At 34.0% G+C, this 18,867-nt stretch overlaps 1 protein-coding gene across 5 annotated transcripts in view; it reads left to right on the top strand.

Annotated features, from left to right (window-relative positions):
- OXR1 (oxidation resistance 1) overlaps positions 1–18,867 on the top strand; it is a 549,925-nt gene that overhangs the window by 462,464 nt on the left and 68,594 nt on the right. For all 5 annotated transcript variants that reach the window (XM_012645321.1, XM_012645319.1, XM_012645320.1 and 2 more), the window contains 3 exons: positions 9,148–9,230; positions 10,315–10,422; positions 11,383–11,496. In XM_012645321.1, coding sequence (XP_012500775.1) covers positions 9,148–9,230; positions 10,315–10,422; positions 11,383–11,496 — 305 coding nt within the window. The remainder of the gene's footprint in view (positions 1–9,147; positions 9,231–10,314; positions 10,423–11,382; positions 11,497–18,867) is intronic.

The raw sequence follows: 18,867 nt of genomic DNA, 5'->3' as shown, positions 1-18,867 counted from the left end.
TATTCATGGTAGCCACATGGCCAGTGGCTACCATGTTATACAAGGCAGATTTAAAACATTTCTCTCATTGCAGAGAGTTCTTTTGAACCGCATTATTCTAGAGCAGTGAGTCCCAATGTTGGCTATGCGTTAGGATTCCCTAGGTGGCTTTTAAAAATTTTTGATGCCAAGATCTGATCATAATTAAAGACTTAATCATAAAATCGCTAATATCTGTTTCTCAGGTGATTCTAAGTCAGGGTTAAACACCATGGATTTAAGATGTCAAAGACTGCATCTTTCTATTTTCTTTAATTACGTTTCTCTCAAGCAAATTAAGGAGTCTCAAGTTTTTGTTTTTGTTTCTTTTTCCTTCGCAAGTACTTGGGGCTTATATTTGTTTTATGATGTAGATTAAGAAAAGAGATGCATGTTTAAGTTGTATGACAACCTCTGGATGGTATTGAGACCTTAGGAAAGTTGAGGTTACTGATAATGAGAAGTTCCTGGAAGGAAGGCATGTTTATATGCTGATAGAGGGAAATGCTGAGAGCGGAATGACTGTACAGCAAGGTCCTTGTGGAATAAATGTTCTAACCTATTGGACATTACAACTGTCCTTTTTTATATTACAATTAACAACCATTAATACTTTAATATCATGGTATATTTGCTTCTAGTCTTTTATTTTAAAAAATCATTTTTTTTATAAAACTGATGCATACTAACTATAAAGAAGTCATACATTGTAAATATTAAACTTTAAAAGTCTCCTCAAATTCAACCACTCAGGGATATCTTTAATGTTAGGGTAGGCATTACTACCAAGATCTGTTCTATGTATATATACCTATGTAGTTGGATGGTTAGAAGGAGGGAATGACAGAATGGAAGATAACAACTCTTCACCACAAGAAATTAATTCCTAAGCGGTGTGTCTCAAGAAGATTCTAAAAAATATTAACAGGTTGGTATTATTGTTATTATAATCATGTTCCAATTTTAGGTGAGATATATTTAATCACACTTTGATATCACATTAGCAATTTCATATCCCATTTTTCTTCTTCTCACATCCTGATATTTACTGATTATAATGCTTTTGTATTTTTCTCTGTTTTTAATAGCCACAGTTTTTCAGCCATATTTTTATAACTTATTGTTCAATATTCCCTACTTGTCCTTTCGTAGTATCCTCTTCACTATCCTTGTAGTCTTTGATACAATTGGAATAATTCCAGTTTTGTGGCATTGAATAATGTTTGGGTAGAGAAATCTCATGCAAGCTAGGCTATTTTGCTTTTCCCCTAGTAGGTGATTTGCTTTTTATGCATGATTTGTTGAGTAATTCTTTTTTTTAATCTACCAAGCACAATAATTTAACCAGGAGCAGAAATGGGAATAGCCAGATTTGTGTGCCCACATGTATATTTGTGTGGGATAATCCATTGGGAATTAGATCTTTCCTCTAGGATCCATGTTGATAGAGCAGCCACTAAATGGAACATCTCTGATCTTGAGATAGAGAGAAAAGAGAGTTAAGAAGTATAATGTTGGCTTTAAACACTTCTACGTGGAAGACACATATCACTCCTATTCATATTTCATTGGGCACAGCCAGCTATGTCTGACATCAAGAGAATAATGAAGTGAATTTTATATTCCTAGACAGGGAGGAATACAGGATACTTAGTAACAATAATATAATCTGTAACAATGACTAATTTAGAAAACATTTAATTAGTTTGACAGAGATTTGAAAACTGCTGGTGTTAACTGTCACAAGTAGAGAGTTAAATAGGGAAGCCCATTTCTTCTGTCAGTTATTCAGTCTGCAAGTTTGATCCCTTCAAAAGCTCTATTTATAGTGTTTCTCAAGTATATGGTGCATGCAAATCAATCGTGAATCACTAGGCCTGGAGTGAAGCCTGAGATCTTGCATTCACAACAAGCTCCTACGTAGTGCCCAATGCTGCTAGTCCCTGGAACATAGTTTTAAGTAGCAAGCTCTATTGCACTTTAATAATCATGGACCTTTTCATTTAGAAGAGGACCACAAAAAGTCTTTGGATGCATATTAACATTTAAGCGCTAGGTGGACAAAAGGACACTAAAGGGGAACATTAATGGGTAGGAGGCCAAGAGGAGTGTGAGATGTTTCCAGATAAAGGGAAAGAGGACCATGCAGAAGGAATTAGTTAAATGTTTCACAGAGGTCAAATAAAGTTGGAAAAGCCCATCAAATTTGCCACTTAGTTTATTTATTTCAGGGAAGGTATAGTGAACTTGGGATTAAAGATATTACAATGCATCGTGGAATCAGTAGGAGGTGATGGAGTAAAGACAGTGAAAATAGATTTTTACTTCGAAAAGTTCAACTGTGAAAAAAAGCAGAAAGACAGGATAGTAACTAGAGGAGGATGGATACAGAGTTGAGGGACAATTGAGGGGTTTTGTCTTGCTTTTGTTTTTATTTTGATTATGGATAAGGGCTCAATAGTGAGTGAAAGGTTGAAAACACAGATATTTTTTCCTTTAGTACCTCACTGTAAGGGGAAAAGCCATAATGAGCATGTCTCTTTTTAGTTTAGAAGATGCTTTTAAAATGTTCGAAGTTTTTAAATCTATATTATTGTGTTTGAAATTACCAATTCCCACCTCAATATTTTTAAATCATCAAGCTTTTTATCAGTAGCTACTACCAAAATTATAATATTCAGTTATAATAGGTATCTTTTATAACATTAAAACTGGATCTCATAGTATTTTTATGCTTGATTTCTAGGCTTGCTTTCTTCCTCCAGTATGCCTTTCCATTCTGTTACCAAAATGATCTTTTTAAAGGTCGGATACTGCTTTGTTAATTCTATGCTTGAAAGTTTTTCAGGACTTCTGAGTTTGGTAATAGATAATTCAGACTATTCAGACTATTCTGAGAACAATTTTAAAAGCTGGACAAAAACAAAGCAAAACAAATTGTATTGTAATGAGGGTATCAGAAAGCTAACTGGTATGACTGGGATAGAATCTCACTGAGGACAAAGGCCCATGGAGGGAGAGTCCCAATTTGAGATTGCTTTTTGCCTGGGGGAAGTGTTGATACTAGAAACAGCAACTGAGAAACAAAAAGGTGATTTTTATAACCTAGGTATAAGGGGACAGGGCCAGAGTACAAGGCCCACCACATTGGAGGGGTGGCCCTAGTGAACTCTTCTCACTTTAAACCCCAAAATGCTGTAACTTAGGTAGAAAGATAAACCACAGTAGCTAGGTCCTCCTAGGAAGATAGTTCAACTTCAAATCATCAAAATTTCTGTAACTCGATCAACAAGATCTGTATTGCTGCTGTCCTCAAGCACCTGATAGAAGCAAACATTTATCCTCTCTGGAGAAATATAGCTTTCTACATGTCAGATTTTCTACAGACAATTTTGCAAATTTGGTATCCAGTACACAAAATATAATTAGGCACATGATGAGACAAGATATGAGAAACAACGTAAAATAGAAATAGACCCACTGGAACTCTAGATATTGTAATTATCAGATTTTAAAAAGCTATGTTGAGAATTTTGAGCTAATCGAAAGTTTTGTGGAAAGATACTATAAAGAAGAAAAATGAATATATATATATAGGCACAATGGAGTCTTACTCTGTTGCCCAGGCTGGAATGCAGTGGCATGATCATAGCTCACTGTAACCTCTAACTCCTAGGCTCAAGCAATCCTTCTGCCTCAGCTTCCTGAGTAGCTGAAACTATAGGCGCCTACCACTGCTTCCAGCAATTTATTTTATTTTATTTTTTGTAGAGAAATGGTCTTGCTATGTTGCCTATGCTGGTCTTGACCTCCTGGCCTTGAGCACTTCTTCCACGTTAACCATCCAAAGTGCTGGGATTACAGGCATGAGCCCCGCTGCACCCAGCCTAAAACGGGTATTCTAGAACTGAAAAATATAATCCCCTGGATTAGGACCTTTGTGGATGGATGGATTTAAGAGCAAACTAGACTCCACAGAAGAAAGATTTAGTGAACTGAAAGATGTCAGAGGGAAATATCCTGAATAAACAAAGGGACAAAAGAATGGAAAATATAGAAGAGGGTAAGCGCAATATGAGAGACACTGAGAAGTTCTAATGTATGTATATTTGAGTTCCTGAAGGAGAGAGAGAGAGAATGGCTGAAAACTTCAAAACTGAAGAAGGAATTTAATTCAGACTCAAGCCTCCCTGTGACCCCCTAGTGGAACCCACACCAAAGACAAAAAAATCTTAAAAGCAATCAGAAGAAATAGTCTTATTACCTTTGACGTTGTGACATTAGGATTGTCATTGATTTCTCAACAGAAACAGTGGAAACTAAAAAGCTGGGAAGTTTTATCTTTAAAAGCGTTAAAGGAAAATATCTGCCAACCTAGAATTCTATGACCTGTGAGATTGCCCAGAGATGCAATTAAAATGGTAATTATGAGGGCAAAACGAAATGAATTTGACTGTCTAAAAAAATAATAATGTCTTATGATATTTATGCACATATATGTAATTAAAGTATAAAACAATTGTATATGTCTTACCAGTGGCACACACAGTGTTTAGCATCCTTGCATGTCTCAGAAGAGAATAAAAATACCAGTTAGGCCAGGCGCAGTGGCTCATGTCTATAATCCTAGCACCCTGGGAGGCCGAGGCAGGAGGATCGCTCAAAGTCAGGAGTTCGAGACCAGCCTGAGCAAGAGCGAGACCCTGTCTCTACTAAAAATAGAAATAAATTTTCTGGACAACTGAAAATATATAGAGAAAAAAATTAGCCGGGCATGGTGGCGTATGCCTATAGTCCCAGCTGCTCGGGAGGCTGAGGCAGGAGGATCACTTGAGCCCAGGAGTTTGAGGTTGCAGTGAGCTAGGCTGACGCCACAACACTGTAGCCAAGGCAACAGAGCCAGACTCTGTCTCAAAAAGAAAAAAAGAAAAAAAAATACCAGTTAATATTTGAGTGTGGTAAATCAGTAATTTTAGGCTGTAATCTCTGGGATGACCACTAAAAGAATTGTTAAAGAATGTATAACTTCCAAATTAAGGGGAGGAAAACAGAAAATTAATAAATAATACCCAATGCAAAGAAGGCGAGAAAGGAGAGAAGAAGACTGATACAACAGGCAAATGGAAAATAGAACAAATAGTCAAATAAAAGAGACACATCAAAAGCATAAGGATATAGGGAGGTTGAGAGTGGAAAGAAAAAGCAAACACTGGTGAAAAGAAAGTTGGTATACTAATATTAGGGGAAGCATACTTTAAGGCAAAAAGTATTCTTAGAAAAGGTTCATTTACCAGGAACATATAACTCAATTTATGTTAGGTTCAATTTGTATGAACTGAGTAACATATTCCTAACAAATAGAAAGCAGAGACCTGCAAGGAACCAAATCGTAGTGGGAGATTGTAACAACTTGTTAGTAATTTACAGAATAAGCAGACAAAAGCAAATCGATACAGAGATACATGATTTAAACAACACAGTCACCAAACTTGACCTCATGGATATGCATACACAAATACAAAACACTACCCCCTACTGTGCAGAATATACATTCTTTTCAAGCACATATGGAGCATTTACTAAATTTACAAATGATCATAAAACAAATTTAAACAAATTTCAAAAGGTTTGAGCTCCTTTATTTTCTTCTACCACATCACAATTGAGTGAGAAATCAGTAACAAAATGGTAAATTTAAAAAATTGTCATTTGTTGGCAAATAAGGCAGTATTCTCTAAGTAGCACATGGATAAAAGAAATTAAAATAGAAGTCAGAATATATTTGGAGCTGAATTAACATACCATATAAAAACTTGTAGGATTCAGCTTAGATGGAAATTATTGCTTTATATTACATACATTAAGTTTCTGCTCCTGGAGAAAAATCTAACTTTCTTGTTCTTTCTACTTTACCAACATGATTGTATCTCAGGGAAATCTTCATTTCTCTATCAAATATTTATTGAGCACCTACTCTATGCCGTGTATAATACTATGTGCTGGATTTATAGTAGGATTTCTCAGCCTTGGCAGTATTGACATTTTGGGGCAGTTAATTTGTTGTAGAGGACTGTCCTGTGCATTGTAGGATATTTTGCAGCATCCATGGCAGAAGCTATATATATCCACTATATATGCCAGTAACACATCCCCAATTTTGATAACCAAAAATGTCTCTAGGCATTGTCAAATATCCTCTAGAGGGTACAAAAATTGTCTCTGGTTGAGAACCACTGATGTATAGTGGTGACTAACTAACATGGCCTCTGCCCTTATAAAGCTAATACTCTAGTGAGTGGTTTTAAATAGCAGAGTAGTTATGAGTGCAGGTTTTATAATTGAATATAGATACATATTTTCAACTGGCCAAATTTGAATTCCATCACTGTTATTTTCTTAATTGTATGATTGCTGTTAAATTTCGCTATGCCTCAGTTTCTTCAGTTGTTAAATGGGGATAATAATGATACCTTCTTTATAGGATAAAAATCTTAATTAGATGAGAGAATATATGTGAAGTACTTAGAACAGTGCTTTGCATATACTAGACACTTGATAAATGTTAACTATTATTTTTTTATTATGAAATGAAACACAAATAAATATGTATTTCTAAATTGCATTTTGTGAGGAAGAATAGGGTTCCTCCTTTTTGTACTCCCAAGGTAGATTCATGTTTCCTGGCAGCTGTCTTTAAAGGTTATTATAAAGTTACCCAGTAAGCGACTGGACTAATGATTGTGATTACTTTGAATTCTCAAATATAGTGATTATTTGGTTGTATTTTCATATTGATAAAGGAAAATGAACAATCTGTTTCATCGTGTTCTGGCATTTATATCTGTGGATAAATGTTTTAATATCGTTATTAAAATTCAGAAATAATTTTATAGCAGGTAATTACAAAATATTTTATAATTTTAAATTTTAAAGTGAATATTTTCAATTTGTTTTTCTAACTTTAAACTCTGGAAAGTTGGCATATTAGTTTTCTTGTCCTGAACTCTATTCCATGGTGAGCTCTTGAAAATGATAGAGTAATTATAACCTTCCTTGTGATTAAACGTTTAATGAACTCTTGGGATATTATGAAACAGATTGAAAAACTATTAGTCAAAGTAAATGTAGACTAACAGTCATCCCTAACATCAATTAAAGAAGAGTATATATTAGTTCAAAGTAATCCATAATTGTATTTTGCATTATTTTAAATTGCAAAATGAGGAAAGTGTTTTTGGTTCACTGTGCTATTTACAAAATATCAGAAATAAATTATTGAAAACTTATTTTATCTTAAAATAGTTTCAGTGTTTTATTTTCTCATTAGAGAAGCAACTTTAAATATAAACTATTCAATGTAGAAAAATTAGAATATTCTGATAAGCAAAAATAATATTCTTCATAAGAATTCTAACATACCACATTCCTACCAGAAATGTAGAAGAATATCTGCTTCCTAAAGCCAAACAATATATGGTCAAACTTTTGAATTTTTACCAATCTGATAGGTGAGAAGTGATATCTCAGTATAGTTTAAATTTGCATTTCTTTGATTATGAGTGAGATTTAGCATCTTTTTATATGTTTAAGGGCCATTTTTACATCCAGTTGTCAATTTTCTGATCATATCTTTTGCCCATGTATTCATCTGAGTTTTTCTGTTTTCTCCTTGGTTTTTTAGAGGTCCTTAAATATTTAGGATACAAAAGCAGGATGTATAGTGCATGCACACACTTATTCCTAGAGTTGTAATGGATGAACCATAATTCTTTGTTTACTTTTCTTTATCGAAAATCGATGACAGTTTATAAGAATTGTGGTAGTTCTAGGTACAGTTCATGTTGTTACTTCAGAACATTACTTCATTCAAATTAGATGCTTTCCATGTGTCATGCCCTGTATTAGGTGCAGAGGAGGCATTGTGGAATGAAACATGCTGTGATTTGGAGGTTACAATTTAGTGGACAAGATTAAAAAATAACACAGATATTAACTTAAAACTGTGCCAGATGCTATTGGAGGAGATATATAGATGTTATATGATTAATAATAGTCACTTGGGTTAACCTGGGTGATAAGGAAGGTATTAGGGCAGCTTTTTTAAGCATTGCAGCGCTAACTGGCTTTTTTTAGATATTGATTAGAACCATTCACCCAACAACTGAGCTAATTAGGTACATATAAATAAATTCTCATGTGGTAAAAATGCCAGTTAAGTTTAAATAGAGGGAGAACAATGAAATATAATAGGTGTTTTCTAGATTATTTGTGTACTAGTTTTTCTTTGAAAATATATTTTTTTAATCTTATAAAATTTTGAGCATAAATATAGCTATGTTTACTATCTTATTTAGGGTTTTTAAATTAGCTTTTTCAGGATTTTCATTTTAATAATTTTTAAATGTTTAGATAGGAGTGGCATATTATCAATTCAGTGCAGTTGTTACATGTAGTATAAATAAGGTTAACACTAATGCAAAATTTAAATGGAAATAGATACCTTAATCTTAATGAAATGTCGAAGTGAAATGTCTTGATAGCAAATAGAATATAATTGGCACTTAATATGAAAGTGAATGTTCAAAAGTATGTTTACATATGAAAGCGTACTTTAATTTACTTCATGATATGTAAATGAAGTTAATATAATTCCATAGAGAAGACTGTTTAATTATGACTTGTGGAAGTAAGGAAATTTTCTCATGGGAGGACTAATGTTACATATCTCAGACTTAGTTTAGTAATAGTAACATATATCTCGATATATGTATTTTAAAGATCTATAATATATGTATATCTTCAAAAATATTATAATTGGGTTAAATATGTTGAAAGAAATGGCCCATAATTTATTTTTTAATAACTTCTTTTCTGTTGACAGTTACTTATGTTTTGAATTGACTTCCAGTTGTTATAGTTGTTTGTGCTGATCAGTTCCTAAAGCAAGCAGGGAGGAAGTACAGTTCCTTGTTTTGACAGTTGATTGTTTTTTTAGAGCAGAGAATCCCAGGGAGTAATTTATATTACTAGTGAATTAGACATCTGCCCAATAAGCTTTATTCAGCAGTCCTTGACATTACACTGAAAGGAAAATGAATTTTAATAGAAGTTTTGCCTCATGTTTTTTAGACACTGGCCAAAAGAAGACCCTAGACAAGAAAGATGGGAGACGAATGTCTTTTCAGAAACCTAAGGGGACTATTGAGTATACTGTAAGTTATTTGCTTTTGAAATAGCAATTTATCTTTGCAATAGTCATAAGACATTCTCTGTTTATACTGTAAATGAGACAAAGATTGTTAATTGCCTTATTTTAAAATCTGTATTTTTAAATACAGATTTTTACAGATTGGAAAGACAATATTCCACAAATGTGTTTTATGCTTTTCTGTCCCTTAGCCATGTCAGTTCTGTTCTCTTCACTTTGAAAGTTCTTTCTCTTTTCTCTACTTCTCAAATTCCTACTCCTTCTTCAAGACCCAGCTTTAAATCATTTCTCTTCTGTAAAGTCTTTCCTGGACAATTCAGAGCATGTAGTGCTTTATCCATTCTCAAAACTTCTATTGCAATTTGTTTCATTTTAAATTGCTCTTCATCTTTTATATAACCTATTCATTCTATCTATCTTATTTTCCAACTAGATTGTAAATCCTTTGTGCACTAAAGGGATTGCACCTAGTTGTATTCAGAGCTTCCTTAATGACTGTGTAATGAGGACAGCAAAGGAATATATGGACTGATCAGATGACTTTTTTAAGGATAATTGGCAAAATTCTATTATTTAAAATTTCTATATATATGATTATGAAAATATACTAATGATTCAAAAATAGATTGGTCGACTTTGGTGCAAATATTTTTCTAATTTGTATGTGTAATGGTAGAATATACACATAAAGATTATTAGAAGTAGAATTTTGAGGTTAATACAGGTGTACTTTGATAAAATAAGTGTATTTCTAGAAGTTGCATATATTTTAGAAACTATTCAAAGGAATTTTAAAACCTTTGTAAAATGAAAATTGTTTGTGATGTTTAAATTATATTTTGTATTTTGAAATTACTTGAAGTAGAAGCCTTCATGTAATTGTGATGTATTGTGATAAAACGTATATTTTGTGTCATAATAGGTTGAGATGATTTGCTAACAAAACACAACATTTCAGTTATCTTCTAAGATGACAATACCATTTATTATTCAAGTGCACAACTAATTGGTTCCTAGACATGTTAATGCTCACTAAATTTTATAGTTCTTCTGTTTTAACAAATTAATTTATTTTTTCTTTTTAACAGGTTGAATCAAGGGATTCTTTGAATAGCATAGCCCTGAAATTTGATACAACACCCAATGAACTTGTTCAATTAAATAAGTTATTCTCCCGAGCTGTTGTTACTGGACAGGTAGTATCTTTTGTCAATGTGTTGATGTTTAGACGTTTTAAGTAGAAAGGCAAAAAGTATTCCTTGCATTATAGTAAGTAATATACAAAATATGAGAATACTTTTTATGTATGCTTTTAATAAATCATATTAGCCCTATGAGAGAAAATTATCTGTTTTATGTCCCCATGAGTTTCTTCATACATACTAGAAATGATTGTAAACTGTCTTTTTAAATATAAAGAGCCTTTTAAAAATATTTGAGGCAGTACATGTGCCATGATAAAAAGTTCCAGCCTTTTTCATGGTAAGGTATCTTTCCATTTTAAACTTTCATTTTCCTCTCCAGAAGGAACAAGTTACCAGTTTATATCTCCTTCCCGAAATATTCTAGCCTTTTTAGTTTTGTTTTTTAAAATTTAACTTTAATTCTTAGAAAATGTTTTATTTAAGCACAGCTCTATCTCACACTTTTCCATGTGTGCATGGTGCTATGTTGTATTGATGTATTATGGTTATTTAGTAAGTCACAATAAGCTTTAGACTGTTTCTACTCTTTTGTTAATGTTAACACTGCTGTAATGAACACTCTTATACATATCTATTTTTGTTTGTATGCAGGTATTTCTGTAAATTGCTGTGTCAAACAATATGTACATTTTTAATTTTACTAGCTATTGCCAAATTGTCCTTTAGCAGCAACAGCCATAGTATATGAAAATTACTATTTACTCCCCCATCCCAACTGTATGTATTATCACATGTGTCTAAATTGATTTTAAATGTCCTTTTGTTTAACTTTGGTACTTGTTACAGTAAAATTTTTCACTTGTTATGGGAATAAATATTCTTGTAATTTGAAAATTTTTCTTTTTCATATTTATTGCTAAAGGTCATTGTTAATAGTGTTTGCCTAAAGAACACCATCTGATTATTAACATTTTTCTTTGACTGAATCTTTGTGTGAATGTTTTCTTACAGGTTTTATATGTTCCTGATCCTGAATATGTCTCCAGTGTTGAGAGCTCTCCATCTCTAAGCCCCATAAGTCCTCTGTCACCAACATCATCCGAAGCTGACTTTGATAAGACCACTGTAAGTATCTCTGCTTTTTAAATATGGCTATAAATAAATCTGACTGTATATGCATTGATCATCATGTTTTTTCATTCTACTTGGTGGTTAGAATGAAATTTTACCTTTTTGTTATTTAAATTTGTAAATCCCAGTTTTTAAAGTGAAACATTCTTATTAAGCCAGATAGTTTAAATTGACTTACCTTTTGTGGTGGTAATAGTCCAAAAACAGTCATCAGCTCTGTCTTAGAAATGCCACATAAAATTTAACTTGCAAAGGAATTTTACCCAACAAATATGAAATTATCACAATAGAAAGTCCATGTCCAGATTGATTTTTATGTCAGTTTCTGTGAATATTTATATAGTACTTAGGACTCTTAAGTGAGTTCTTTTTTGACATACTACCTTTTAAAAAATAATTTATCATCTTAGTCATTCTTAGTATCAACGTAGTAGAATAATGCGAGTGTTCTATATAAGTTTATTTTACAAGTGATTTTCAAGGAACCAAATATTTTTAATAATTTTGATTAAAATTTCTTGGAAGGAATTATATATTTCTGTGCCTTTTCTACATAAATGAATACTGATCATAATTTTCCATTTTTATAATGACCTATTTGTTTATATGTAAAAAGCTATTCCTCCATTAAATGTGTAGACTCCTGTGGCAGATTCTTCTATGTTGACTCCTGACTTTAGGAGATAGCCATTTCTTCTCTGCCTCAGTTTGCACTCAAAGTTTAGAATACTAAATGGCAAACTGATAACAAAACACAAATTATTTTTTTTTTCCAAATGAAGAAATTTTTAATTATTTGGTGCTGATACAGTATCTTTTTAACTAAAAATGAGACAAATCTTTTTGTACCTTTTGAGGTTTCCTTTTAATCTGTATGCCTATATTATCTATTTAAATAATAATTTTAAACTGTATGCATAAGGACAAGCCATAAAACTGCACCAACTGGATCCTAGATCCTCTTTCCCCAAGGGCAGCCCACTCTTGGTTCTTAAAACACAAATTATTAATGCTAATTTGCCTACAATTATTTGTTTCTCAGCTCTCTTATTCCACTTTATTCTACTTTTCTCGTGGAGTAAATTACATGATATTACTAATAACTATTTTTCTCCTGGCCAGGGACTTTTATCTGTGTGTGTGTGTGTATATGTATGTATGTGTGTATGTGTGTGTGCGCGCACGTGTGTGTGAATGAGTGAGAGAGAGAGAGAGAAATGGGGTCTTTTTCAAATGTTGATTTGTTGGATATCTTATTTATTTAAATGTGACAACACTGTACTTTAGAATACAGTTAACATGAAATGAATATATAGTTGGTCCCCAGGTTACAAACGAGATACATTCCTGAGAAAGTCTTTAGGTTGTATTCGCATGTAATTTGGATCCCTGATCAATAGCACTATATGGTAATAATAATAACAATATTATAATGGCTCATATGTGGTAATAATAATACAGTGTAATACTGTAATAATAATAATAATACCCCTGTGCTATATTAATAAGTTATAGAACCTATCATGCTCTTTCTTTTAACGTAAAAACTAACTCACATAAGAAATTTAGATAGGAGACAGGAGAAATTTCAAAAAAGAATATTAAAGGTTAACTCCTAATGTTGCATCAATGTCTTGCTTATGGGAAGGGGCATTTTTGAGGCAAGAGTGTAGGCTGCCATTAATTAGAAGATGATGATGGGAGATTATGCTGGAGAGGATGGAGTGGGTGCTAGAGAATCAGTATTTGATTCTGTTGCTGGAGGAGGGGAGCTTACCACTAAACACAATTTCCTGAAAAAGGTATCTAGGGTTGTTTGCACAGCCTTTTTCTTTTTTTCATCATAAATGGCCATGTAGCACTTGATGTTCTCACTAAATGTACAGTAAACCTTTGTAAACCACTCAATTATCCTTATGGGGAGCCTTGGGAGCCCTTTTGAAGATACAGAATGCTGTAAGTGAGATCATCCGTAACCTGAGGATTGCCTGTATTACATTTGTTATCATAAATAAGAATAGAGGTCAGGTTTCAATGGCAGGTATTGCTGACCAGATGACTCAAGAATACCTTTTTGAACATAGCCATACCATTTTCCCATGGGACTTACAAAGAGAGGTACCCATAAGGGGCAACGACGGAAGGACAACTGTGTCTACTTAGGTTAATTTAGCTTGTGTTTCAAACCCTAACGCAGAATTTTGAAAATCTAGTCTGTAGCATCTTACTTGACTAGAAACCTGTGGGGCCCTTTCTTGTCCCTCAGCTTTAACCCACATCTGCCTGCCAACTGGCTTTCTCGGAAGATATAAGATGAAAGAGAAAAGGATGGTGAAACTTACTAGAGCAACTAGGCCATGCTTCCTCCTTTGTGAAAAGGATTCTCTTCTAACATTTGCTATGTACTTGAAAGAGATGGAAAAAATAATAAAACTATGTGAATGACTTTTTAACCTTAAGTGACTCAGCAACTGTCAGAGATGGCCCAGAAAATATCCCCTAATTTGATCAATTATATGAATAAATCCTTTGTTTCAGGGATGGATTAAGGAAAGAGATGAGAGACAGAAGAGTTCTTAAACTTCCCTTTACCTTGAATGATAGTCATCACTTGCTATCAAAAAGATTGTGGGCAATAGTTAGAAATAATTCTTTTTAATAGTGATTTTGTAAATTTTAGGGGTTTTTTTAACCTAGAATTATATTCATTACCAGGCTACAAGATAATATTTCTACATAACTTTCTGAATATCTGAAGTGCTTATATTTCTGTATTGTAATTACCGGGTTTTATGTCTCCCATACCAGCAGTCCCCAGCCTTTTTGGTACCAGGGACTGATTTCATGGAAGACAGTTTTTCCACAGACTAACTGGTGGGGGGAGCGGGGGTGGGAGGCAGAGCTCATGCAGTGATGCAAGCGATGATGGGGAGCCGCTGTAAATACAGATGAAGCTTTGCTGGGCTCGCCCTCCTGCTGTGCCCCCCCCCACCTAAGTTTCGTGGTTTCCTGGAAGACAATTTTTCCTCAGACAGGGGTGGGGAGGGCAGTGCCCAGATCTCTGCAGCCCTGTCTGTAACAGGCTGCTGACTGGTACCAGTCCACAGCCCAGAGGTTGGGACTGCAGTCCCATACTATGTAAGTCCCTTAGAAGTAAGGATATTATGTTGTATTAGGATATAATTCATATTTTAATATGTTAATTAAAATAATGTCTATTAGTATTGTTATTACGTTTTTCCCAGAAATTGTCAGTTCATACTTCCAGTAACCACTGATTGGTTTCCTAAATGTCCAGCTTTGTGGCGACTTACTATGAGGCTACAATCAGAATTTATAATTACTAGTCAAAACCATGTACAATAGTAATGATACTTTGAATAATGTACATTTATGTAAGTTGTAATGAAGTCTGATAACAGTTCCTCTGAACAGCTTTGATCTTTTTTGAAATTGTCTCTTTTGTGCTATACTTTGAGCATTGCTAAACTAATTTCATGTATCCTTTTCAATAGTTACATTGACAAATTGGGATTGCTATAAGATATTAAATTGTAGAATTTGAGACTTTCAGGGAACCTTGCAGATAATGTTGAAGAAAGTATCATTCATTTAAGGAAAGCATTTGACAGTGTATTTTGATACATATTTTTTGTGAATAATATGGTTACATAGTAGATAATAATATTGTTAACTGGATTTCAGGGTAGTTGAGCAGTCAAAAAGAAAATTTGTTGGTAGTTTTTTGCCAAATTGCAGGGGACTCTCTTATGGCTCTGACGCATCTGTTTGTTTGTTTGTTTGTTTGAACACATTTATCAACTGTTTGGCAAAAGATGTGAAAGGAAAGATGTGTAGTATTGCCATTAAGCTCACTATTTAATGTGTTGGCAACATGGGTTTGCATCTGAGCTCTATCTTATTTGGCAAATTATCGAACTTGGCTAAGCTCTCCTTAGAAATTAAGATCATGGTATACCTCATATGAGTGATTTGAAAATTAAATGAAATAGCCCATATAACACACTTAGATATAACAAGCATTCATGAATATCTTCAAGGTTATTAATATCTCTTGTTTAGTATCTGTGCCAAATGAATGTATGTATGATACAAAACTTTTAGATAGGAAATGGAAACCTTTTTATGTTGGAACGTCACATTAATTTAGCTGTAATCAAATGAGGTTACATTCAAGAAACTTCAATTAAATATTCTTAAAAATGTAGATTGTTTTGTAAAAACCTAACTACTATATACTTAATAATTTCAAAAAATGAAAACTATTTGTTAATTTTAAAGTTAACTAACCTATTAATGACTTTGTTATGTCTGCTTTTTGTTGGAAAGCATTTGAATATTTGGTTGCAGCATGGAGGTCTGTAGTTTCAGTTGATCCTCTAGATGAGTATCAGCTATTTGTGACCTTAAGGGCATCTCGATTCGGGTTAGGTAGGAGAATGTAGATTCACAACAATAAGTGGTTGAAAAGCAAGAAAGGATTTTTTGGGCATGTTGCCAAAGGCTTGGATATTCTACAGCATTTTTCCACATTTCAATTGGATCTTTCTTAGCATCAAATAATGACTTTAAAATGTCGTTTACTGAGAGCTCAATTGATTCCATCTGTAGTTCTTTAGGTGCCTTGGGGATATCAACTAGATGAGGCTGAAATGCTAATTTGAGTGTGATGTCATGATTCTCAAAGTCAGTGAACCTTTCATTGTATTCGCCAATTAATAGATCTATAACAGCTGCATATTTATAAAATGATTTGCATATATCATCCCCCTCATCAATGACCTTTGCTAACTGGCGAAAATGTTCATCCAAAATTTCCTTTTGAAGAAGAATGTTTTGGGAAAAGGTAGCTTTGTTCAAAATGCGTGGCTTTTTTGCCACATATCATATATAGACTTAGTTTTTACCTTGCAAAGAAATATTCAAGTCATTTCGATTTGATATGGTATCACACAGAAATGCTGCATTCCTATAGAAATCTTCTACTAACTCACATTGCTAGATTCTGCTCTTCATAAAATTTAACTATCTGTTCTCGCAGAGTCAAAATTTTGACTAACACCTGTCCCTGCGATACCCAACACACTTTAGAATGATAGGGCAAACCTACACTGGACACCTCATTGTTCAACTTTAAAATGTTACAAAACTGATGATGCCATGTTGCATTTGCATGAATACAGTTAACAATACTTATAACTTGTTCAAAAGTATCACTTAAAATAGTAGCTTTAGCCCAGAGATTTTGCTGAGGCAAGATACAATGAAAAGAAATGAGAAGATCTGGATCTGTTAATACTGTTTTGTACCTGTGCAATAAATCCTTCATGTTTTCCTGTCATGGAAATCGTACTGGTCTGTACATACAATCACTAAATTTACCAAATTCAATCCAACTTCACAACATTCATCTTGAAAGTTGTTGAAGGTATCTATTCCCCGTGTTCTAAGAGTGCTCTGCCAGGCGCAGCTTCTCATGCCTATAATCACAGCATTCTGGGAGGCTGAGGGAGGAAGATTGCTTGAACTCAGGAGTTGCAGACGAGCCTGAGCAAGAGGAGACCCCGTCTCTACTAAAAATAGGAAAAATTAACCAGGCAACTAAAAATAGAAACAACAACAACAATAATTAGCCAGGTGTGGTGGCTAGCACCTGTAGTCCCAGCTACTTGGGACACTGAGATAGAAAGATTGCTTGAGCCCAGGAGTTCGAGGTTGCTGTGAGCTAGGCCCATGCCAGAGCACTCTAGCCAAGGCAACAGAGCAAGACTCTGTCTCAAAAAAAAGAAAAGAGAAAGAAAACAAGAGTGCCCAAAGCGAGTAACTTTGTACCAAAGAAAATCTTCTCTTATGACTCAAATGAAGTATAAAACCTGTGCCGAGTCAGTAGAATCAGTTGATTCATCCAAAGTGATTGATGATATATATTTTCCTTTTGAAGTATTGCATGAAGTTATTCTGGTAAGTTGAAAGCGAATTCATGCTGCCAATCAGTTGTGGTTCTCCTTGAAAGAGGCAGTTGTTTGTACTTTGAAATGTTATTGGGGTCTAAGCATCCTACAACTTCAAAAATGCATTCTTTCACAATTTCTATGTCACTGAATGGCTTCCCTTTTCCCCCCAAGTATGTAAGCTACTTTATAAGTTGCTTCATTGGCATTATTTATAGGTTTTATTGCTGCTTGAAAGAATTGTCTTTGCTTTTGCTCTTTATCTTTTAATTTCTGCAATACAACCTTTAGAGCTTCTCCCTCTAATTTAAAATATTTCTGGTCCTTATGTGTGTTATAATTCTGATGAGCATTGAATTTCTTTAATATTGATATTGCAGTATCACAAAGCAGGCATAAATCAACTTATCTTTAGCAGAAACAAGATAATATTGCAATTCCCAATCATTAAAAAAAAATCTGTTTTCTTCCTTCAGCGTTCTCTTGGTCTTCTTTGACAAGATGGGCTGTTAATCAGACAGAATTAAAAAATACTGTCGAACTGTGCAAACTATTCACAAATTCTGCTTCAGACGGAAATACAGTGCACTGTTGTCAAAAGCTGATAACAGACTGGTGTACTTAACCCCCATAAACTCTTGCCAACTGGCCTGGTACAGTAGTGGTGCCAGTCAGGCAGGGCAAGATAGAACTAAATCATGAGCATAGCTGCCATCGATATAGCCCTTATGGCTTACTAATGTTCTAATTGTGCCAGTCAATCTGGGAGGATTATTTCATTGAAACTTATTTGATTCTTGGATATTTTAAATACATTCATTTTGAATATAAAATAAAAATGTAAAAGGCAAACAAAAATATATTAATAAAAATAAAAGGATTTGTTCTGTAAAATTTGTATTCAGTCAAAAGGTTGCACTTCAAGACCTAGAAGGCCGCATGTGGCTTTAAGGCCGCAGGTTCCCCACCCCTGTTTTATTAATAGATACAGTAACTACCAAAGACAGGAGGAGTATAAAGTTATTAATTTGCATCATAAAATGAAAAGATTGAGGAGAATTTTTTTTTTTTTTTTTTGAGACAGAGTCTCACTTTCTTGCCCGAGCTAGAGTGAGTGCCGTGGCGTCAGCCTAGCTCACAGCAACCTCAAACTCCTGGGCTCAAGCGATCCTCCTGCCTCAGCCTCCCAAGTAGCTGGGACTACAGGCATGCGCCACCATGCCCGGCTAGTTTTTTCTATATATTTTTAGTTGTCCAGCTAATTTCTTTCTATTTTTAGTAGAGACGGGGTCTTGCTCTTGCTCAGGCTGGTCTCGAACTCCTGAGCTCAAACAATCCGCCCGCCTCGGCCTCCCAGAGTGCTAGGATTACAGGCGTGAGCCACCGCGCCTGG

This window comes from Propithecus coquereli, unplaced genomic scaffold, assembly GCF_000956105.1.
Source record: "Propithecus coquereli isolate 6110/MARCELLA unplaced genomic scaffold, Pcoq_1.0 Scaffold23, whole genome shotgun sequence".
In the NCBI taxonomy this organism is placed as follows: Eukaryota; Metazoa; Chordata; class Mammalia; order Primates; family Indriidae; genus Propithecus; species Propithecus coquereli.
The sequence above is the reverse complement of the archived record's forward strand: the minus strand, read 5'-3'. Positions and strand labels throughout refer to the sequence as shown.